The sequence below is a fragment of the Watersipora subatra genome, chromosome 1 (assembly GCF_963576615.1).
Source record: "Watersipora subatra chromosome 1, tzWatSuba1.1, whole genome shotgun sequence".
In the NCBI taxonomy this organism is placed as follows: domain Eukaryota; kingdom Metazoa; phylum Bryozoa; class Gymnolaemata; order Cheilostomatida; family Watersiporidae; genus Watersipora; species Watersipora subatra.
The window spans coordinates 51671448-51696499 of NC_088708.1; the positions used below are offsets into that span (position 1 = coordinate 51671448).

The 25052-nt window shown below is 34.8% G+C and overlaps 1 protein-coding gene across 1 annotated transcript in view; it reads left to right on the forward strand.

Annotated features, from left to right (window-relative positions):
• Positions 1-25004, forward strand: part of LOC137388643 (FYVE, RhoGEF and PH domain-containing protein 6-like) — a 63096-nt gene extending 38092 nt beyond the window's left edge. Inside the window, exons 12-20 of the mRNA XM_068075118.1 lie at positions 7783-7854; positions 8032-8100; positions 9601-9684; positions 10254-10404; positions 16160-16323; positions 17658-17757; positions 18585-18682; positions 23380-23515; positions 24691-25004. Of these exons, the coding sequence (XP_067931219.1) occupies positions 7783-7854; positions 8032-8100; positions 9601-9684; positions 10254-10404; positions 16160-16323; positions 17658-17757; positions 18585-18682; positions 23380-23515; positions 24691-25004 (1188 nt within the window). The remainder of the gene's footprint in view (positions 1-7782; positions 7855-8031; positions 8101-9600; positions 9685-10253; positions 10405-16159; positions 16324-17657; positions 17758-18584; positions 18683-23379; positions 23516-24690) is intronic.
• The last annotated feature ends 48 nt before the right edge of the window (positions 25005-25052 follow it).

Here is a 25052-nt window from a genome sequence, read left to right on the forward strand (position 1 = left end):
CGTTTGTGCTTGTGCTGAACAATTTACCAATATCAAGATACAGCGTTTTGCTTGCTCAGGGCAGTATAGTATAGGCTACTAATTATTCTGCCTGTTTGGTGCTATCAATCAGCTAACACTACTAATCAGAATAAAAAGCATCCATAATTATTTTAATGCTTTTTAAAAAGTTACAAAAGTTAGGAGCATCGACAGAGTCACAGATATTCATCAATTGCTGGCTACCGTGCTATATGTTACCATAACTATTTTAATGTGTGTCGGTTAATCTCACAAAGCTGCCCTCGTGTATAATTACAAAGTTATCATTTTATGAAAATTAGTAATAATTTCATTATTTTAGCATTATAAAGTTGGGGTTTCTTGACCTTTTTAACTTGACAATATTACGATCTTGCAATTAAGGCAGTAAAATCCAAATCCAAATTAGCTGCGAAAACCTATGCATTGTTGTTTGTCGTCGCAATTTGATGACATGAGTAAGTTGCTTAGAAATAGTATTTAAAGTGGCTCGCCCTAAAGGTCAAAAATGGCCACTACCGGTCTAACCTTTTGCATTGGTATTGAGGCGAAGTAAAATACTTTTCATGATGCCTTTTCACCATAATATGGTACAATTAATTCAATGACAAAGTTGGCAAAAGTAATATAAAACAATTGTGACAAACAAATATACCAATTGTGACATGATTAGTCTGTTCTTCTGCTGCTGCAAAACCCTAAATGGCTAGACGCGTGAAAAAAGCAAAATGTTTAGCGGCTACAATCTCGCTAGAAGGTTGAACTTATGTGATAAGTCTTTAGGTTGTGTAGGAATGAGAGGTTGGCTTGTTTCTTACAATCTATTTAATCAATTGACTAGCATGCAAGAAGATTAGCAAGCCATGCCACATTAGGAGAATGAGTCACTTTAAGCGCAAACCACAATTGCATAAGTACATAGGTCATTTCTGCTAGTGAGAAGACCTTGGAGAATAAGACCACATTATGCAATTCTGTGAAGATTTTATTACTGCAGTTATACTTGTGCTGCAATACTTCTAATAGAGTGAAAAGCAAATGAGCTGCCAAACCACAACCACCTTTATTATAAAGTTACAAAGCATAGGATTAACAACATTAGATTTCATTGGGAGGCTGAGGCTATTGAGAAGTAGAAAGTGAATTAGCTAAGCAGGCAATAGTAGAACACACATAATAAGAGCATTGGCATCATGATTGACATGTATGCAGGCAATGAATTTATGTACAATTTCACTACCAAATTCTTTAGTAAAGCTAAACACCTTTGGCTAAAGAGTGCTAGATATAGGTCAAAACTAGCCAGTGACAAATTTCATGTTATGCATCCTTGTTTGGACACTTTATTTCTAAAGTGTTTAATGCATTGGAGGTTTAACATAAAAGTATACCAAGAATGCACAAAGAACATTGACAACAATAACTGCATAGTACTGACAGCAATAAATGAATAGAACATGATGTTTAGTTAAAATCTAACATAAAAATAAACATTTTATTTTGTTTTGGTAAGCTTGCAGCAAAAATGTTTGTTGTGCACATAAAATATTATTTTGCTCCAAATACTTTACGAAACAAGTAATAATAACTTTATTGATGCAAGTTGTACTTAAATTATATTTGCTACGAGCACCAATGGATGTCAAAATAAGTAATACAATAATTCTTACAGACCTTTTAAAAACAATGGCCTTTGCTGCTACAAAACCTTGAGTAGACCCATAGGAAAATAAGTACATGTTCTTACACTGCTAAAACTACCTTTGGTTCAGAAATCAGATTTGAAAAGGGCAATGAATTATTATAACCATTGGCAAAATGTTTGTGACGGATAGGAAACAAAGCTGGGTATTGCACATGCTGGTAATTTAGCTAATGTAAATATATTTCCTACACTACCTAATTGAAAGCATCAATGCAAAATCTAAACACATGTAAATACTTACTAGCCATAGTACAGAGTGACCTTTTAATGTTTGTCAACATAACATTCATACCGCTTTGAGCATCTTGAAATTATATTAAAGTTGCTTTCATTATGAGCTCATTTTGACATTTTAAAATATTAAAATGGGCAAATACAAGTTGCATTTTCAGAGAACTTTTCAATTCAAGCCATATGCCACAAAAGATTCCTCTGCATTGTTTGTAGTATATTCTAAAAGTGCTAACACTACCTTTGGTTTAAATTTTAAAGTTGACACCAATAATTGAGCAAATTATGTAGCTTATTAGTAAAACTTTTGTTAACATCAGCAAACAAACTGCATACATGCTGCCCGATACCGAAGGCCAAAAATAATAATATATATTGCTATTTATATTTTTACCAATAGTTTTGCTGTTTTGTCTTTGTATTGCAATTTGTATGAAACCTACGGTATTTCAGGTTTGAGCAACTATGAGTTTTAGTAGTGTTCTGACCTTTCCTATCGCGTGTTTTCAACATTTTGAGGTAATAATGAAAAGCCATAAGTTGAAATTCTAACAAACTATTAAATGCAAGTCATTGCGCAACTTCAGCATTATCTTGCTTAGCAATTGCTACCATGACTCATAAAGACTAAGAAGAGCAATACTAAATCTTGTTGCTATGCTACATTCCTTTGATTGGTTTGTGCTATTTATATTGTGTAATCTGCCAATAATAGATGGATAGAACACAAAAGTGGCATAATGGTTTATGTAAGTGTTTGAAACAATACAATGCCTATAAAAATTGACAACTTTTCTTACTGAAGCTATGGCTATATCAACTTATCACACTAATTTTTGGCTCACATGTATAATGTGCTAGTTTACAGCAACTTATTGCAATATCGCATACCTTTAATTTGATGTCTGCAAATCAGTCTTTGGTGTGGGCCATCAATGCTTCTCATCCTGCAGTTATCTATAACTAAAGCGTCATTGATTAGTTGCAACTATACAAAGAAAAACTACTTCTGGGCATGCTGTTACATTCTTACGTCAGGTATACATTTGCTAGTTACAGTAAAACTTTGTACAGTATATTTTGTATTGGTGAATTTAAAGGTTTGCTTATCATAGTAACTTTGCCCAAATGTCAAACATTACTACATTTCAAAATACAACCTTACTGATATAATGTTTTATAGTTTGTAATCTATAATTACCGTATATGTTCAAAAATATTATAAAATTTGGTAGATGAAACCTTGATAATTTTGACATACTTGTTATGCAAACCAACGTGTAATTAGCAACATACTTTTTTTAGAAAAGAAGATCCAACTTTGCCTAATACTCTCTGCCATCTGATGAATATACTGGTAATAATGCTTACCAAGTTTCTACAAAAAATGAAAAGATAATTCAAATAGCATAAACAGATACACAGACCAAAATGAATGCAAAATACACATTTTAGTTCACTGGTTAGGGTTTTTTGGCTAACTTGAATGTCTGCCTCCTACTACTGAAGCTCTATAAAACAGCTAGGCTCTTAATTACTACACAATTACTACACAAGATTTAAACTAAATACTAAAAGTTTTAAAATTCAAAGGCTGCATATACCCCACTTACTTGCTTATGCCTATGCATGTACTACTATTACTTACAAAATCATAACTGAAATACGCAAACTCTCACTATTCATGATAACAATAATACAATAACATAGTGATCATGATATTCTAATAATAGTTTTGACTGTTGGTAGAACCACATTAATAACTTTACTTATCATTATAAAAAACATCAAAAATTATTATAGTAATAACAACTGAAAATAGATTATAGTTGGAAAATTAACTGACTCACTAAAATAACTATTAATTGTTAGCTGGGGTGTCTGTGTTAATGTTACAAAACTGAGCATTCGTGTAACAAAAATAAAGTCCAAAATTAGGATTTTACAAAATTTTTTGATATTTTCCTTTATGGTATTATAATGCTGACCTTTCTTGACTTTTTTATGCAGAACAATATCAGCAGTTGGATGACATAAACGAGTGTAAAAGAATATATCAAACGTGTTCTATGCTACATTCCTTAAAAATTATAATAATTGAAACATACTTTTTTCACACTAGTCCTATTTCAATATTACATAAAATTTATGCTGCTTTTCTACAACTGTATGTTTCAAGTAAATAAACTGTAAATTGACTAAAATAACATGAACAACTTACCAAATGTGACGTGCTCCCTTACATGTAGTTATTCTGCTGCTACCAAGCTCTAGTAGACTACATGGGTGAAGAACTAATAGTCCTAACAGCCACAGCAACATTATAACAGCCACATCTCTCTAGCTGTTATATACTGTGGTTATACTTTTGCCACTTTACTTCAATAAATTTAAAAAATCAATTCTTCGACTAAAAACCATCTCTCAGGTATTGCGTTCGGATCAAAGTTTCAAAAAAGGATTTATTTTGTGGCTGGATGCAACGGCAGCGAAAATATGAATTGCACCGATTATAGACTTATTTAAACTTTTACTACAGCCATGCTTAAACATCAGTTGAAACCATAATGTGCAATTATTGTGAATTTTCACAAAAAAGAGCAGATCAATGAGAAACCTTGCAAAAAAAGGGAGTGCTTAAATGGCAGTCTGGAAAACCATAAAGATGGTCAGCAAATAAATTGTAATGTATTGTAGTTTGTTAATATACAACTTTATTTCTCAAATCTAATAAAGCTATCATGAATATTAGCAAAACTGACTGTATCCGACATAGCTGCTAATTCCTTGTATTGGCTGATGCTTAGTCATAAGCTTATTGCAATATGTTTTTAAATAGATTGTGCTATTAACTGAAACGATACCAAAACAATTAAAAGTAAGAATATTTTAAAATTGATATATGCCTCCTAGTTCCATATATAAGAGCCTCCTAGAGTTTATAATTTATTGATAGAAAATTACACATTTTTGTTGGAGTTGTCTCCTCTTTTCCATATATATGAATATAGATATATAAGGCAATTATGGAATCATGTTTAAAATACTTCTATAGGGTTGTTAAGCACTATAAACACTGCTAGAATTAGGAGGCTCCCTGGACGCCTCCTAATTTTTCAGAGCCTCCTAACATGGATTATATATTGATAGAAGCCTCCTAGTTGGGAAATATAGTTCTATATATATATATATATATATATATATATATATATATATATACACAATACTTTTTTGGCAATAATTTCATTTTATACAGAAATGTTTTCCAAATTATGCCATACAAGAATCATAAAACAAAAGGCAACAAAGAATCAATAAAATCAAATAAATGGTATATAGCATATAAAATTTAGCATATAGCATTTAAAATATTTTTCTCTGCTAAAAGAACGGGTTTTAGGTGGAAGATTGTTAAAGTAGCTAGCAATGATATTTTTAAAATAATTGTGAAAGGTTACATGCAATTTTATTATCACAAGTTGAAATGAATTGTTTACTGGTAACTGTCATGTAAGAAAAATTAGAAAAAACTCTCTTTCATGGTTGTAAAACCATGGAAGATATTGAAACCTTCAATTGATGTAAAATAAACATTCAGCATAAGTTAAATAAGAAAATGCAAAGATCTGGAAAATCATTCGATGGAATAAGATATGCTGGAATGTGATGTAGATTTGCAATTAGTCGGAATGCTCCTTTTTACAACAAAAATGAACCATTTGTGACATATTTTGAAGCTAGGTTATAATAAATATGTGCACCATAAATAATATAGCAAAAGATAAACCCATAATAAAATGCTATGTGAAAACTGGAGTAGAGTAACTGGAGCAGAGTCTTTATAGTTGAAAGATATTTTTAGAGGAGTGTCCTTGAACTAGTGCTGGCATTTAACTTTAATTCAAATGTGAACCCTTCACTTGAAGTCTTGTCTAAAAGAATCCGGGTTACGTATTAATATGAATACTGAAAAATTAAAGAAAATCAAAATATATAATAGCAACAAAGTTTGCACCTTTGGTGAAACTCATTACAGTTTGAATGACTTAATTGTAATAGGGAGTAGTTTCCTCATGGAACCTTTTTGCAGTTTGTCAAGCTTGCCCAGGAGCAGTGCTACAAGTCAATCGATTGTCATTATCATAATGCCGCTAACAATATACTCAGCTGACTAATAAGAACGCAGTATTACTAATATCATTATTACCATGCCATCCTCTTTCATCAGAGGATTTTAAAGAGCTTTGTTTAAGATGGATTGATATCTACAAAGATTATAAATCCTACTACCAAAGTAATTATGAGTTTGTTGTTATCACAATTTTTGTCAAAACAATTTCCTAAAGAAGGTATGTTTATTGCAGGCCACTATCTTTCAATACAACATAGCACCATATATATCGCATCTGTCAATGCAATATTATATAATTATTTATATAATTACATTAATTTAATCATGAATTAAATTATAAATATTAATACAAATTAGTGAATTCATATTAATTAATTAATAATTATGCATTACATTGTAAGAATTTGTGGTGAGGGAAAGGCTAATTTGTATTTTAGTTGGCAGTGAAAACTAATTCTGTAAAATTATTATGTTTATACTCGCCTGCTTGACACATTTCTGCCAGGTTTTTGCCAAGTTTGACAGTTTTTTGTCAACTCCATGTAAATAAGAGAACAACCTGCTTTATATATTGAAAGAAGTCAAGGCAACATTAAACATTTGATTTGATTCATTTCAATTTTGAACGTCCTGCAGCACGTGTTACTCTCCTACTAATATTACTAAAGTTTCTGTTGTTTTCATTTGAATATTATTATTTGAATTTGAAATTATTTCAATATTACCAAAATCATGCATGTAAAATATTCTGCATGTAGCTGCTCTAAAAATATGAAAATAACTGATGTTTTTCAGTTTTTAGCTGTAGAGGCTGCAAGTTTCGAGGATTGTGCTTGCTTTGTGTGCATATCAATTGGTGTAGTCATTAAAGGTCATGAACTATCATAAAGCTAGTCACATGCCTACACTGTGGGTGCATGTTTCATGAGTCATATTATGTCCTTGGAGTATGATTGGGTGTATTGTTGAGAAAGTAATTATGCTTACTGGCATTGCGTTTAGGAGATTGAATATTTATCAGGACATCATTGCTGTTGGTTGAAGCTCCATTATGACTCCAATAAAGGGATAAAAACCTGTAGAGGCCATCTTACATTCCTGTATATAACTTGCATCATTGTCCTCAAACTTGAATATTCGTATTTAGCAGAAATGGCAGAGCCTATGTCATTTCTAGTTTCTTTCCCTTTTCCCTACTGCTTTTATTCGTTGCGCTTTATTGTAACCTAAAACTAATTCATTGTTGGCTCAACTTTACCTGCTCAACTTTACCTGCATGTAAACTATTCCTTTTAGTCATATCAAAATAGCTTACTACTTGGTCAGACTTATGTTGTCTTTTTGGGAATGTGCCAACATTGTTGTCAAGTTGATAATAGGATTCTGGCTGTGCAGTCAGAGTCACAAACTTATTCAGATAGTTTCAATGTTGCCCTACATGTTTTGCACAAAGCAACAGAACTATAGGTACAGGTTGAGCAGTTGTGTTTAATACTGACTTTCTGTGCTGAGGTGTCTCATGGTAACCCGGTTTGATGAGGTCAAACGGCTGTCTCAAACAAGAATATTCCTTTTTCTGCTGACATCAAGTTTGGATGTGTTCCTCTTATAAAAAGCCCTTTTTATGCTGCCCCGTAAAAAACATTAAAGATATTGATGGTGTAGACAAACCTGATAAGTCCTTCTCTTGCAGGATTCCTTGCAGAGCCTTCTGGAGCTGCAGAGTCTTCTCATTGGAGATTTTACAGTCATTGAACCATCCAGGGTGAGTCAACACCTTTTTATACTTCACTCTTTTTTGTCATTTTTTAGGTTTTTGCTTCTTTATATGCAATGTTTGCGATTTTAGGAGACAATCTTTTCGTTGCTCCTTTGATTCTATTTTATCTTTGCAGCGTAATGTTTACATACTATTACATCGCATTCACTCGATATTTTCTAGGTGCTTGTGCGAAGAGGAGATGTTTATAAGCAGTCAAGAAAAGAGCTCCAATCTCGGCATCTGTTTCTTGTAAGGCTTCTCTTCTATTTACTCATATGGTGTGAGACATGCAATAGTAATGTACTAATAATCGTATCACTAGTTGTATCAATAGTTGTATAGTTAGTCATATCAGTAGTCGTATCATTAGTCGCATCGATAGTCGTATCGATAGTCGTATCGATAGCCGTATCAATAGTAGCATCAATAGTTGTATCAATAGTCGTATCAATAGTCGTGTCAACAGTCATATCAATATTCATATCAATAGCTGCATCAATATTCGTATTAATAGTCGTATCGGTAGTTGTGTCAATATTCATATCGGTAGTTGTATCGATTATCGTATCGATAGTCGTATCGATAATCGGTACGCATCAATAGTCGTATCGATAGTCTTAGTCGATATTTGAAGCAGCTTTTAACCGCTTGGAGATTTTAAGTTCAGATAAAAAGTGCACATTGATGATGGGAAAATTCTTAAATAATATGTGAACACGAATATTCTAGTAACAGGTAGACTTATGTCATTGGATTTTATTAAATTAATTGTAAATTGTGAAATTTTTACCATTCATCCAAACTTAATCTACAAACACTTAGCGTATCTATATTAATAATACTAGTCAATAGCAATTGTGTGTCTGTTAGTCTGTGTAAATACCACGCGTTTCCACATTTTTGGCCAGTTTCATCTTAACATGTCCTGCATATGCTCAGCGCCTTACGTAAGGTCGCCAAATTTTGTGTGGTTGAATTCGTTTGGTTCCTGAAAACTAGCATCATAAACACCCAGCTGCAGACTATTTCATTGTATATTAAAGAAATCCTAGGCCAGACTTACAGCCAGTTACTTATACTATAATCAATAAGATAGTTTGACTGAGTTTTCTAGTTAATGTTAAGGGCATTAATTTGAGGTTTTGCTTAGGGATGCTACACACAACGTAATCAGTTATTATTAAATTATGTTTTGTTCAATTCACTCAAATTTATAATCTTGATACCATGTCCACATCAGGTTCTGTATATTGTGTTGTAACTAGATAAATGACCGGCATTGTCTGGGTAATAAAAAACAGCTTATATGCAATAATCGGTTACTGGAGTTGTCATTGGCCAAGTTTCTTTATCCAATGAATTTGAGTAACTTAAGCTAGTAACTTAAGCTAGTCTAAATCTCTACTAAATTAAGATCTGTGCTTATAGTTGTGCTTATAATCGTTACATTACATGTCATGATCTCTCATACAATCATGATCTTCAAGCATGCTAGTAGTAACCAATAGTATTATCGCAAGCGCTTTAAGCTTGCGTAATTTAACTGGTGTAATAAGTACGTGCATCATTATTCCAGTGTGTGGTGTAGTTGATAGTATGCCTGTCTGCAGACCCGAGATTTCTGAGTTCAATTCCAGTACGAAGCGGTTTTTGGTCCTAAAACTTTATCGCTGTAACTGGACATACGAATGACGAACAGAGACTCGTTTATTTCTCTATAGATGAAAATTGCTTTGATGATGTTTACAGTTTAATGATTACCTGGTGATCACAACTCCACAGCCACCAGGACATTACAAGATCAAGTATGTTCTACCAGTATTAAACATGCAGGTATTTTCTCCTTTCGTATGTACAGACAATTCTAGAAGTCTAAACTGCTTTTAACTTGCTAGCGTTACTGATAAGTTTTGCTGTTAATGCTTTAGTTGGTATTAGCCAACCTAGCCAGCATTAGAATAATTAGGTTCTAGCTTTGTTGATGTTCATAGATGTATCGCTATCATAGATGTATTGAAGGGATTAAGTTGGTCACCTGTAATTTTTGACGCTCAAAATGCAGTCATTTGTAACAAATTTGGTTAAGTTTTGAAACCGTTCCTACCTACTGTAACTTGATTTGTATTTGGGATTTGTCTAGAGCTAAAAGATTATTTATTTTAAAGTTTTTGACCGAAAAAACAGCAGCATATCAAAAAGGTGACATATGTCCCTGTCAAAGTAGTGTTAAACATTTTATGTTGAAATGGCAAACAAATTTACTATCTCAAGCTTTATTTATGTAGCCTTTGGAGGAGTACACTCTACAACTCATAGTTGCTCTCATGTAGTTTAACTTTTGTGATTATGTTGTGGAGATCATGCTAGCCTTTGCTCTAACAGCACTATGGATCTTATTTTAGGCTAAAAAAAGGGTGCACAACGACTTTCAAAAGGAGTTTGAAATAATCACAAAGAAGCGATCCTTCCTTGCTGTTGCCTTCACCGTTGAGGACTGTAATGATTGGGTAGCAATCCTCAAGGAAACTATAGATGAGAGAGAAAGTAAAATCCGTAAGCGAATATGTTAGATAATGTTGTACTTAGATAATTTATGTGTCAATTAGAAGCAAGGGTTTGGGTTGATGACCAATTTGTTCTGGTGCTGGCAAAAACGGTTGTACAAAGGCATAGTTTGAGATCTTTATCTCCTCTGCTCAGCTGCACCGCGTTCCTTAGTGAACTTTTAGTTGCAGTTCACCAACATTTTCATAGTGTTGCCAAGTAAACAAAATCTGTCTCAGGTTTGCTGAATGGCTGCTTCCTGAGTTTTTAGCGAGGATATTGTTGCTATAAATCAGATTTAAGCAAGAGTTCCATCAAAGGCCTAGAACCAGAGAAGTGAAATTTTTTTAGTGACTGCCGATTACTTTTAGCGCTTTCTGGGAATTTTTCATTCAGGTTAGGCATATGGGTCATTGAAATTCATTATGCCATTTGTCTGCAACGCTGCTCTGCTTTTTAATTCTTTGACTATGCCAATGATTCCACTTGAAGGTTGACTCGCAACAAAATTCACATCACAGCTACTTGGTATAAAAAGATTTACCATGTCTTACTCTGTTGTGTTGTAGGTGCCAAATACGTGGAAAAGCTCATAAAAGCTCAAAAACAAAAAAGCCGTCGTATGAAGGGTGATCATAAAGTTCCCGGAATCGTTTTCCTAGTCAAATATAAGACCATGTGCAGTTGTTTTGATTGTTCCATGTTGCTAAGCAGCACGGGATTTCCCCATAGCCAAAGTTTTACGCTTGTCAGAGCACCCGCAATGAAGTTATAGTAGGTAATGTCAAGGTCATTTTTTATCGTTTGTCGGATTTTTTGAAAATGAATGAAGTAGAAGAGCAACGCGTTTGTGTAAAATTTTGAGTAAAACTTGGAAAGTCCGGTGCTGAGACGCTCCAAATTTTACGGACAGCTTATGGAGACTCTGCCCTTAAGAAAACAGCCTGTTATGAATGGCACAAAAGATTTAGAGAGAGAAAAACAAGTACTAAAGATGATGACCGCATGGGCAGACAGGCAACTTCAAGGACCACAACTGCCACAGACCTTGTGAGGCAGCAGGTGATGGGAGATAGGCGATTGACTATACGGGAAATATCAGCAGAAAGTGGGCTTTCTTATGGTACATGTCATCTTATTCTCACTGAAGATTTAGGCATGAGAAGGATCTCTGCAAAGATGATATTCAAACTGCTCACTGACGACCAAAAAGAAAAAAGAGTTAGCTGTTGTATCGAACTAAAAGATGCTTTAACACAAGATCCTGACTTTATTTCAAAAGTTGTGACTGGGGATGAAAGTTGGATCTATGGTTATGACCCAGAGACCAAATCACAAAGTTCTCAATGGAAATCCCCTGGCTCTCCTAGGCCTAAAAAAGCTAGAATGTCTCGCTCAAATGTAAAAACGCTGCTGATAACATTTTTCGACATTAGAGGTGTAGTACACTCTGAATTTCTGCCACATGGTCAAACTGTGAATCAGCATGTGTACAAAGACATTCTGATAAGACTTAGAGACAGTATCAGAAGGAAACGTCGAGATTTGTGGCTCTCAGGTGACTGGTACCTACACCATGACAATGCTCCGGCTCACACCTCATTGATGGTACGTCAGTATTTGGCAAAAAATAAGGTGAATGTGCTTAACCATCCCCCTTATTCACCTGATTTAGCACCATGTGACTTCTACCTATTCCCCAAAGTCAAATTGACAATGAAAGGTGAAAGATTTGACGACATACCAACTATTCAAGAAAATGTGACGAGACAACTCCGAAGCCTTACGGAAAGTGATTTCCAGCATTGCATGGATCAGTGGAAACACAGATGGGACAAGTGCATAGCAAGCTCAGGCGATTACTTTGAAGGGGACAGTTTAAATTAAGTGATTACGATTAACGGTTTTTGTGTACTGAGGCAATTCCTGGAACTTTACGATCGCCCCTCGTAGATTGGAATCAGTTTTCTCTGATGTTGTTATTACATTTGATTATTGTCTGGTCACGTGATGTTCTCACGTGAATTGAAAGGCCAATAAAAGGCTCAATATAAAACTTGTCGTAGCATTAGTTTATGACAAACACTTTGGGTTGTACCGAAGACCCCGTATCAAATATAGATGTTCGCTACTTTACAGTTTTGTTTGACTTGGTCTAGTCGACTAGTCGTAATCTGATCATGTGACTCAATACTTCGCAAATAATTTTTGTAGCGATTTTCGATTATCACAGGTGACCAACGGGCTTGTCATGATTATCAGACAATCATATGTACTCCTTCAAGCTAAGGTTAAAAAGTTAAACAAATTTTTACGTTAAGTTATCAGATATCAGCGCTGCAAGTGACAGCATTACAATGACAATAAAATAGACGCGCAAGAACAATAGACATGGTTCTATTGAATGCATGGAGTATATTTGTGAAAATATTTCGACAAATGAGGTTGCGTGAAAGTGTAAACAAAAGCCATCTAGTACAACTACGTCCCATTGGAGCCGTTTCGGAAAGAGATTCTAATCTACGGTGGTTTTGTGATGGTGGCGATTAACTGTTTTTGAGCTTTTAGGAGCTTGTAATCACATTTCCACACATTTTGCACCTACAACACAGCAGAGTAAGACATGGTGAATCTTTTGATACCAAATAACTCTAATGTGAATTTTGTTGCAAGTCAACCTTTACTCTTTCACTACTGCATTAAAATCCTACCGAATGAATATTCTGCCCGAATTAATAACACGGATTTTTCGAAAAGCTGATACATGTATACTGCTAGTATTTAAACAATATCTCTAGAATAAAAACATATATCGTTTTACTGTAAAATGCATCTTATTTAAACCAAAATTTCCTACAAGATAAGTACAAAGTGAATTCTACCCTCGTACAATGGTCAACGTTTCATTTGCGGTGAACGAGCGCGGTGTGTTTTTCCTTGCCAAGACGATAAAGATCTGGTTTTGCCGTTTTGAAAAGTAATTAGAAAGGGAATCATTGAACCAAAAAAATTTGTTTAAGTGCATGTGATTGGCAACAAAGTTGTTTTGCTCGAGACAATTTTTGATTGGTCTAGCTAATGTGTAGGCTTCGTAATGAAAAGAAAAGTGAAACCCTATTGATAGGCCGATATATCGTTTTACGGTTGGTACTTTTATCACCGCGAATTGTTGAAAATATTTAGCCAAAATTTTTTCTATTGATAGCAAGTGATTGGCAACAAGGTTGTTTCATTGGAGACCAATTTTGATTTGTCTAACTATTGCATAGGTTTTATAATTAAAAGAAAAGTGAAACCATATTGAAAAGCCGACATATCGGCTTACGGGCTGTACTTGAATTACCACGAAAGCCGATATATCGGCTTACGGTAGCAAAATAGCTAAGCAAATCATTAAAGATGAACATGCACAAGATTTAAGTAGATTTTATCGGAAAAATATTTTCCCACGACCACACGAGCAGAGCGGAAGTGTGGGAATTTTTATGATAAATGCATGTGCACACAACTTACGAAAATTATTCATCAACAATGAGACGAACCCTAGTCAAGAAATTTCATCAACAAATTTAAGCATCGGAATGTAAAGTCGTTAAAGTATAATAACGATACAAAACGCATTTAAACCTATTTAAATATGTTACCAAGTCTTTGTAAAACTTCGATAATATCTTAAAACTTACCCATCTGATCGGATTATACACAAATAGACAGATTAATTTGAACGAAAATTGCCACAAAAAGCTTGAAAAGCTCGGTTTAATAAAAGTTAAGACCGAAAATTGAAACGCCAATAAAGCCGTGCAACCGATTGTAGAACTATTTAGTAGTGCGTATTTCACGAGAAAACCGTGCTCATTTCACCAGTCTATGGTGTTGTTTACTTGTAATCGAATTTATTCGAAGGTTTTTTGTAATAGACGTAGACCGTTTGAGGCGTAGACCGATTTACATGTACGAAATTGTGGTACACCGTTTATCAGTCTATGTTTTTTGTCCAATCACCGAAGGTTTCATTATTTAAAACGTTAGCCGAAATTCTTCACGACTTATGTACAAGCTAGGGCCGAACTGCAACGCCCCTTCATGACGAGAACATTTTTTATTTAGCTACAGTTTTATACGCGGGAATGCTCCTACTCGCTTTCTGTTAAAGATTGCTTATCAAAACCATTCTACATTCAACGCAACCAACTTTCAAACTGTGTATAGTACACAGTAGCTTGCCATTTTACTTCTAATTTTGCATTTCAGAGTTATAATAAACATATTTCTTTATTGTTGTTGAATTACATACATTACAGTAAATTAGGCCTACAGCTTTATAACACTTTTATAACAGCTTTTATTTTGCTGCAGTTTGCAGAAATCTTCGAGACGCGTGAACGCTCATAGGTTTTCTATTATTGCTGTATTACTATATTAACAATATTGGTTATTTTAATAATATCAGTGCATTTTACTTATAATATTGGCCAACATTGCATTTCTCCTATTGCAAGGGAGAGATATAAACGTGTAATATTTTCCTTTCATTGTTGTTGTTTGTCATGACCAAACACTTTTTAAATAAATTTTCTAAAAACCTACCGTATATAAATACCACAACTTCTCGATATTGCTACCTATGACGTTTTGAAATGTAAACAAAATTGTGTATTGGTTTTCTATTATTACTATATTAATAAAATTGATTATTCTAAGAATATCAGTGCATTTTACTTCTAATATTGGCCAATATTGCATTTCTCCTATTGCAGGGTGAAAATATAAACATCTTTTCCATTCATTATTGCTTATTGTTGTATATAATAACACCCACACCCAGTACATTACAGCTACCACTGCAGTTATCCTATTGCACTGCAGAGCCATTTGATTGCTAATATTGCATTTCTCAACCATCAGTACCCTTTATTTTTTTGCCAATATCTCTGGCCATCTCTTTGGTCGTGGGCTGTATGACAGTGGAATTTCTAGTTCTATCATTTATGATTGTTTTCGAGGTTTGAGGTAATCTGACTGTCAGCTTGTTTCAATATTAAAATTGGCAAAACTGGATCGCTGTTAAAATGCTTTAATCAAGCGAAAGTGCAACTGTGACGTCTATAGTAGCAAAGAGACCGACCGAATAGGGACGCTTATAGTTCTTATTGACATCGCTAGCAATTGTCTCCTTCTAGCAATAGTAAGCTTAAAAGAACTTTGGTTTGATGTAATAACAATGTAGAACAGGGGATGATAAAATTTTCATTTTTATTCATTTTTTTATATTGCTAAAATTCGTAAAGTTAAACCTAAAGAGCCTTTGTTTTAGTGTTAAAATAAGTAATGGTGTTGTATTTTATTTATTCAGATGCTGCAAGAGATATTTTTGTAGTCGTCTTCTCATTGCCAGATATGAAAGGAATAAAGCACTATCAAGTGATTTATTGAACATTTTTTACTGGTTTAAGAAAGTTTTATAGGGAGATTTTGAAATCTAGTCTAATGACTCAATAATTTGTGAGTTGACTGTTGTCATATGAGCATCTGTGTCTCTTCAAACACTTACTTAAACTCAGCTCTCAATATGCTCGTGAAACAACAGTTTCAAGTATTTAAAAGTTACTTCTGATGAGATTATTTTATTTACCGCAGTTTTTCACATTGCATATTTGTCAAAGAGACCTCATCACAACAATAGCCATGCTCTTTTTTGTTTTGTATTTGGCTTTCGGGTGTCTCAGCATTTGAAACGTGCTCGTTGTTTTGTTTCTAACAGGTACTTATAACAAGGGTCTCGTGGCGAGTACTGACAGCAAGCAATGCAAGCTCGGCGAGCTGGCTCCTGTTTGGGTGGCAGACAAAAAAGTTACCATGTGTATGGTCTGCAGCGCCTCCTTCAGCATCACCAACAGAAGGCATCACTGTAGAGCTTGTGGCTTTGTATGTACATTTCATTTATTCACCTCTCAGTCTTCCAACTCATATTTCTTTTTCTGATGGTGTTATCTTCATTGGGTGACTGCCTGTAGCTAATTACTGTGTTAAAGCATCTAGCATATGTCACCGTACAGTAGACGCTCATACAACGTAAATAATCCGCTGGAAACCTTTACGCTATAGGTATTTTTCGTTACGTTAACAATAGAATGCATGTCACTTCCCTGATCTATTCTAAGATCTTCTTAAACTCACTCCTTTGTCCCTTCACCGAGGAAAAAACTAGACTTGACTTTTCAATTTAATGACTGTACAGTAACAGTTTTATGATGGGTTTGTTTTGGCAACTTTCCTCATTTCCTTATTGCTTTCACTCAGTTTCAGGTCAACGATTGTCGAAATTTTACACCAAGTTAAGGGGAGGTATCACCTTCAATGTCAATTAAAATCAATTTTCACTTTTCTACAGAAAGTCTCTGCTGCCGAGGAAAAAATAATAACAATATTGTATATGTCTAAAATAAACTAAAGCAGAAGCATGTTTGTACTATAATAGGAACTGTGTTTGTCTGTCCATCCGTCAATATGTATGTCCGTCAATCGGTCACCAGTGTTAGAGGTTAGGATAAAAGATTGCCTTTAATAAGACTCCGACTCGTGACCTTCAGCTTGGTGTATCGACGCACTAATGCCTGCACCAATTGACTGCCTCCGAGTACTTCTGAACAATTGTGCAGCTACTTATTCACTGTGCTTTATCGGTGATCTCTCTCTCTTTCATTGCGCACCAGTTCACTAGGCTAATGGTATATATAATAGTAGATACCATTATATGTCGTTTTTTCTCCCACGTGCGGCAAGGGAGAAAACTATACCATTCAAATCGAATTTGAAAACTTGCACCGACTTCACGCTTTACTTGATATGGAATTTCTTATATTCTTATGTAATGCGAAACAAAAACTACATAATTTTTCAATGTTATGTGGGATTTCCGTTATAATAGTTTTACGCCATAGGTGTGGCTACTGTATTTACTGATGAACATCTTCGTCACTATTGACAGTGTTGTGCAGCCGAGTTTTTTTATACAGTCGCCAGCTTCTAGCTAGCAAGACCATTTGAAACATGTGTCTTTTAATTTGATAGTTACAGCCACCTTGCTGAGAGAGTAGATATTTTCTGCACCTATATACATAACATGGTGTTGACAGATTTTTTCACCTCGCTATAACTCAGTAACACCTTCAGCAGGTTGGCTGGTTCTTATGAATCGTTTTCTCTCGACATATTTTGATTTATATTAGTTAATTTTAGTCAATGTTTTGACTTGACAGGTGGTGTGCGGAGTGTGCTCAGTCTACAGGGCTCCTCTCAAGTATCTCGAGTATAAGGCTGAGAGGTGTTGTAGATCATGTTATAAGGCACTCCGTTCAGGTATCTTAATAACTAATATTTCTGGTACTGTTCAGGTTTAGTAACTGGTTTCAATACCAAGGCAAAGTTTGAAGTTATAGTTTGTAAAGTCGTAGTTGGTTAGCGTAAGATCTACCCTAATATTAGGTTGGGGTCAGGTAGATCTCGATCTAAGATTATAGAAAATTTACAGACATTGCCAAGATGACACCACTGGTTTCTAGATCTATCATGTTGAGACTATTCATGCATTTTCAAGGTGACCATGTGAAACCTTTTTTCCATGGTTTAAAAACTTGACTTCGTAAAAGTTAATGTAATATATTATTATTGTCAATCATTTTCATTGTGGAAATAAACAGATTCCAATCTACGGCGGCTTTTCGTTTTTGAGCTCTTATTTCCACATATTTTGCACCTACAACACAACAGAGTAAGACATGGTGAATCTTTTGATGCTAAATAACTGTAATGTGAATTTTGTTGTAAGTCAACCTTTAAGCATGCAAGACTTGCAGACTTGCAGACTTGGGGTGTTCCAGAAAAGCCTCAGACAAAGATCATTATCTGAGTTCGTGAACTGTACGAATTGTTTTAGTTTGTATGCATACTAATAGTTGGGATAAAATTTTGTTAAAGTTCTATAAGTGGCAAGTTCATAATCAGAAAATCTCATAATTTGAATTCGCTTCTTGCTTTCTATAAATTTTCGTTTGTTTGGACAACACAGTATAAAATATTTGTCTGTTGATCGTATTTGTAATTTGTATGATGATTGGTTTCTATCAGTGGCTTGTGATGTCAACTCATCACACAGGCCTCACAATTTATTTATTTAACTATTACAGAAGCTGACTCTTTGTCTGAAGACATCTTTTGCCGTTTTTACCAGACAAGCAAGGTCTATACAAACGCCCAATCTAAGCTTCCAGGTGTCCTTAAAGAGGTAATATATTTATTTGTCAAATGTGACATGCTTTTGCCAAAGATCTTTTAGTGTTAACTGTTGAAGTGCCAAGAATATTTTGTTGTTGATAGTGTATAATAAGCATGCCCTAGCAGATACTCTCCTATTTTAGTCCTTGGTATGCTGCTAAGCTGTCCAAATTGGTTCATATATCTATAACTCTCAAAGTCCGTCGTTCGGTGTGTCCAGCAATAGCTATTAAAATCTTATATAATGAAAAGTTTGATTCAACTGGCTTTGATCTTGGAACCTCCCATTCACTAGGCGATAACCTACTCAAATAAGCTACATGAGATGCAATGAATTCATTAGTTGATATGAGCCATTATGTTGGTTAAAATCCGCGTAGCATCCTGCGTTACGCAACGTCGCTAAAGCTTGCTATCACAGCTCTTATTAGTAAGTTTAGCAATACCTATAGCAGCTTACTCAAATTAGTCATCGGCATTGTGCCAGGCTAATGGCAAGTGGCAGGCAACTACATTACCTGCCATAGTTTATAAGCTGTTTTTAATACCCTTGCAACACCGGGCATTCAGTTAGTATTTATATATCAACCACATTGGTGGTTGATATATAACTGGTTGTTATCTCGAACGGATTTGTTTGGTCCATTCCCACGCAATGATAAGTTGCTCTAGATAACTCGACCTTAACATCATTAACTCAAACAGATTTTTGCTCAACGGCTACCGAGACGGTTGTTATCACTTTAGAATATCGCTTTATTCCAAGCCATAGCAATGAACATCAACTTTTAGTAGTTCTTAAGCGTTGTTATAACCATCATCGGCAAAATATTTTCGTTAACGAATTTTCTAAAGGTTTGCAAAAAATCAAATTTTATCAAACATCCGCTTAGCGATGGTCTTTCGAAGGCGAAAGAAAAAAGCGAGGTAACTGTGGCATAAGCTTCAAGAAAAATCGGCAAAATTGATCTTGCTTAAAACGCTAAAAAAAAAAGATGTCTTTTCTTCTGAGCATTTCAACAGCTATCAAGTTTTGCCAATTTTAATCTGAAAACATACTGGCAGCAGTGATGTAGTGCTAACCTTTTTTTAACCATAGCTGTAAAGTTGAGATAAGTGGATGTAGGCGACCAAAAGTTGCAACGCGACTCCACCGCCACTACATGGCGATTGGAACAGCAGCTGGAGGCCTGGGGGGCGCTGTAAGCCCCCAGTGGGGTCCGGTGCCCGGACCCCAAAGCCTACAAGGCTTTAAAATTATGTATATGATATGAAAAATGAGCACATCTGTAGTAATAAATAAGTTGGGAATATAAAAAAATCAATGCCTTTGACCTTTGTCCTTGAGTACAAATGCTGACTGCCATTGGTTTGCTGTAATCTGATCTTAGCCTTTGTTGTAGACGACTAATTAGGATCACAATCTTGTCATGTTACATGACCATTACATCACTGTATTGTACTGTATGCTGCTTTTATATTGAATGGCCATTGAATGTCGACTATAATGACATTAGTGTACTTGAATCAATGAAATGAGCTATAATATACCTTGAGAATTGGCAAAGTCTAAAATTGTTTAACCCTAACTATAGTTATACTTAAAAAAACACACAAATTTTCTAACCATAACTTAGTTAGGGAGAGTTAGGGTAGCACTACATCACTGCCTGGCAGTCACATCACATAAAACAACAAACAAATCTCAAGTGATAGAAAAATCTCTATTCTTTCTGATAAAAATTTTTTAATCTTTACATTAGAAACATTTAATTTGAAACAAGCCATTCATGCTTTTGATTTATATTATAGTTTGTATATGTACATGTATCTACTAATAAATACATGGACTTATGACAGTGCTCTGATAACTTGAACGCTCTGATAACTCGAACACTTTCACTCGGTCTCGTGAAGTTCGAGTTATTCACGTTTAACTGTATATACATGTATAGGCTATATACAGCCAAACATGGATAACTTGTCCACGGATAGCTCGAACACATGGTTAATTCGAATGGTTTCTTTGGTCCGTTCCCACATAATGATAAATTGCTATAGATAACTCGAACTCAACACTGTTAATTCGAACTGTTTTTTTGCCCAACGGCTACCGAAACGGTTGTTATCGCTTTAGAAAATCACTTTATTCAAAGCCATAGAGGTAAACCTCATCTTTTCGTAATTCATAAGCGTTGTTATTACCACCATCGGCAAAGTATTTTTGTCAACAACTTTTCTAAAGGTTTGGTGAAATTTGATTTATACTGCTATACGATGAATAGCACGGGCTTGCCGGGTCACGCGCGCAAGGATTTTTGCCACGCACATACAAAACAAAAACAGCGTGTTGTTTTGTATGTGCGTGGCGAAAATTTTTGAGTGCGTGACCCGGCTAGCCTGTGACGAATAGTTTTCCGACGTTGATTCCGTGTTGAATCAACGTCGGAATGTTGAATGTTTAAAACGTCTTAAAAATTGTTGTAATTAAACGTATACGTTGTCGTAGCTAAAAAAAACTATTCATCGTTTGACCTAAACACAGAATATGGGAGTACATTCAATAAGTATCCATTCAAAAAGCGTGAGTGATATACAATGTACCGTAAAACCTCGTAAAACTTCTAATTGAACTGCCTCGGAGTGTTGCTCTTAACGAATCCCAGGTAAAGTAAGGTAATCTTTGCATAAACTTCAAAGAAAAATCGGCAAAATTGATCGTGGGTAAAACGCTCAAAAGAAAAAGATGTCTTTTCTTTTGAGCATTTCAACAACGATCAAGTTTTGCCAATGTCAATCTAAAAACGTCCTGGCAATAACATCACCTCAAACAACAAACCAATCTCAAGTGATAGAAAAATCTCCATACTTTTTGATAAAAACGTTTTAAACTTTACATTAGAAGCATTTAATTTGAAACAAGTCATTTGTGCTTTTGATTTATATTATAGTTTGCATATGTACATGTATCTACTAATAAATAAGTAAATACATGGACTTGTGACAGTGCTCTGATAACTTGAACGCTCTGATAATTCGAACACTTTTGCTCGGTCCCGTGAAGTTCGAGTTATCCATGTTTGACTGTATATACAGTCTATCTATACAGTGTCCTCGGATATGTCCAGCTATCCGAGGGCGAGTTATCCATGTTTGACTGTATATATAACTTTCTATATGCAAGTACATATAACTTGCTATATACATGTACATATAACTTTCTATATACATGTATATATAATTTTCTATATAAATGTACATATAACTTTCTATATAAGTGTACAGTCAAACATGTATAACTCAAACTTCACAGGACCGAGTGAAAGTGTTCGAGTTATCAGAGCGTTCAAATTATCAAAGCACTGTTACAAGTGCATGTATTTATCAGTAGATACCTTTACATATACAAACTATAATATAAATCAAAAGTATAAATGGCTTGTTTCAAATTAAATGCTTCTAATGTAAAGTTTAACAAAATTGCATAAGAAAGTACCGAGATTTTTTTACCACTTGAGATTTGTTTGTTGTTTTATGCGATGTGACTGCCAGGACGTTTTCAGATTAAAATTGGCAAAACTTGATCGCTGTTGAAATGCTCCGAAGAAAAGACATCTATTTTTTAGCATTTTAACCCCATTTTAACCACGATCAATTTTGCCGATTTTTCTTGAAGTTTATGCGAAGGTCACCTCGCTTTTCCTAGCCTTCGTAGGACCATCGCTAAGCGGATGTTGGGTAAAAATCAAATTTCACCAAAGCTTTAGAAAAGTCGTTGACGGAAAATTTTTGCCGGTGACGGTAATAACTACGCCTACAAACTACTAAAAGTTGGAGTTTATCTCTATAGTTTAGAATAAAGTGATACATGTATTCTAAAGCGATAACAACCGTCTCGGTAGCCGTTGGGCAAAAAACTGTTCGAGTTAACGAAGTTGAGGTCGAGTTATCTGAAGCAATTTATCATTGCGTGGGAACGGACCAAACGAAACCGTTCGTGTTAACCATGTGTTCGAGCTATCCGAGGGCGAGTTAGCCATGTTTGATTGTATATATATATATATTTATGTGTGTGTGTATATATATATATATATTCATATATATATATTCATATATATGTACGTATATATGTATATATGTCTAAATGATATGATGGAAAGTATATGTATAAATGTATATATACATGTGTATATATATAAATAATTAGTCACTGTACAATTAATTTATTTATATCACCAATTCATAATACCGTACTTTTCGGACTATTAGCCTCTACTTTTTTCTGACGATTTGAGCCATGTGGCTTATATAAGGGTGCGACTATTCTGTGGCTTTTTTCCCCCGCTAGGACGCATTAACCAGAATCTCCGGTTAGTGCGCCTCTAGTGGTGAAAGAAAATATGAAACAATGCCTAACGGTGCTCTTCCGTTTTAAATAGGAAAGTTGCTGCCATGTTAAAAAGCACCGTCCTGAGTTATGCGACCTATACAAAGGTGCGGCCTATGTATTTTATTATCGTTTTTGGAAAATAAAGCAGATGCGGCTTATATAGGGGTGCAGTTTATAGTCCGAAAAGTACGGTATAACTTGTTCACGTCTCTTACTGAATTATTTATTTCACCTCTTTTAAATTATTAAGTACCGGTAACAATTGCTGCTTTGTTTCATGCTGCTCAAGTCGCTAATGACTACAACCTTGTGTACAGGTGGCAGCAACTGACCCCGGGGAGTGCAACGGCTACCTGAGTTTTCATATTAAAAAAAGATGGGAGAGATATTGGTTTGTTCTGCAAAACAAAGTGCTCTATAGGTTTAATGCCTGCGAGGACACTGCTGCCATAGGTATGTGTACCGGCTGACTATCGCTTGCTGGTCTAAACAATTGTAGCTAGATTCCTAGCTGACTAAATAGTTTTAACTCTTCAGCCATCTTTAGCTAAGCTTATCAATGCATAGATTTATATTTTATAAAAATAACTGTATTATTATGAGCAGCCATAGAGTTCTTTGGCGAGAACTTAGGGCTATGTTCAAACAATGACAAGCTAAAAAACTGACAGAATTCATGAAACTTCAACTATTGTTTATTATTATGTATTTAGTTAGATTGGAATGTTTAATAAATTAACATTAAGATTGAAATATTTCTAAGTGTTTACAATTAGCTGGATGTATGAATGAAATGCCAACCTTTGCTTTTAAAAATGGTCTTGAATGGGTTTAGTCTGTCAGCGTGGCAATCGTAGTTTCACAACCCACCCATCTGCACCTTTCTGATGCCCTGATTATCATAAAAGACATAACTGCTGTTCAATATTTTTCATAGATGTATGAATTCCTGATAGATAAAATTAAGCTGCTTTTCCTATGTATGTGTATTGCTCGCTGATTTGGTCAATCTTCGCTGGATCCCTGGCTGATTGTGGCTGGATCCCTAGCTGACCAAAGAGTTTTAACTCCTAAATCACATTTAGTTAAGTTCATCATGGAAATAGTTCATTTATGTCTAAAAAAAACATCTTTGAAGGAGCATCTACAATAACTGATATGTTGATAAACGATCACCACCGTAGGCTATTCATGCATCCGAGCGCTAGTCAAGATGTGTTGCTAGGCTACTCAAAACATTTTGTGTTATTTAATGTTTACATAAAGAAGAAATTTGCAGAGAATTTAAAATTGACACCTTTCGGTTTTAAGATGTGTTGAAAAGTTTACTTTAATAAAATCATTAGTGTGTGTTTTTCACCAAGTAGCTGTACATTTCGAAAGTTTAGTAGCATCTGTTACATAGATAATGATTGGTCGAGAGTAGCATCTGTTACATAGATAGTGATTGGTCAATAGTAGCATCTGTTACATAAATAGTGATTGGTCGAGAGTAGCATCTGTTACATAGATAGTGATTGGTCGAGAGTAGCATCTGTTACATAGATAGTGATTGGTCGAGAGTAGCATCTGTTAAATAGATAGTGATTGGTCAAGAGTAGCATTTTGACTTTTTGCTTTGTTGTTAGAAACCAAGGTGTTGCTAGGCTACAAAGTGGAAAAAATTTCATCTTCTAATGAAGGTATTGTCTTTCAACTTACCAAACCAGACTGCAAGCTTGTTGAACCGATGGTCTTCAAAACAGACACTGCTGCATCTGCAGAAAAGTACGTTTATGCAGGGCTTATCAACTACAATAAAGCTGGCTCACGCTGTATCACAGCATGTCGGAGTCGTCCCATCACCGATTCTTTGTCAACTATATGCGCTGTAAACCAAAAGCATCGTCGAGGCAACACAGATATGTTGGGAAATATTGCAGCTGTCATACTTAACCGATAGTTTACTGCTCACCGAGCATCGACGACAGCCTTTGCGATGTATACCACA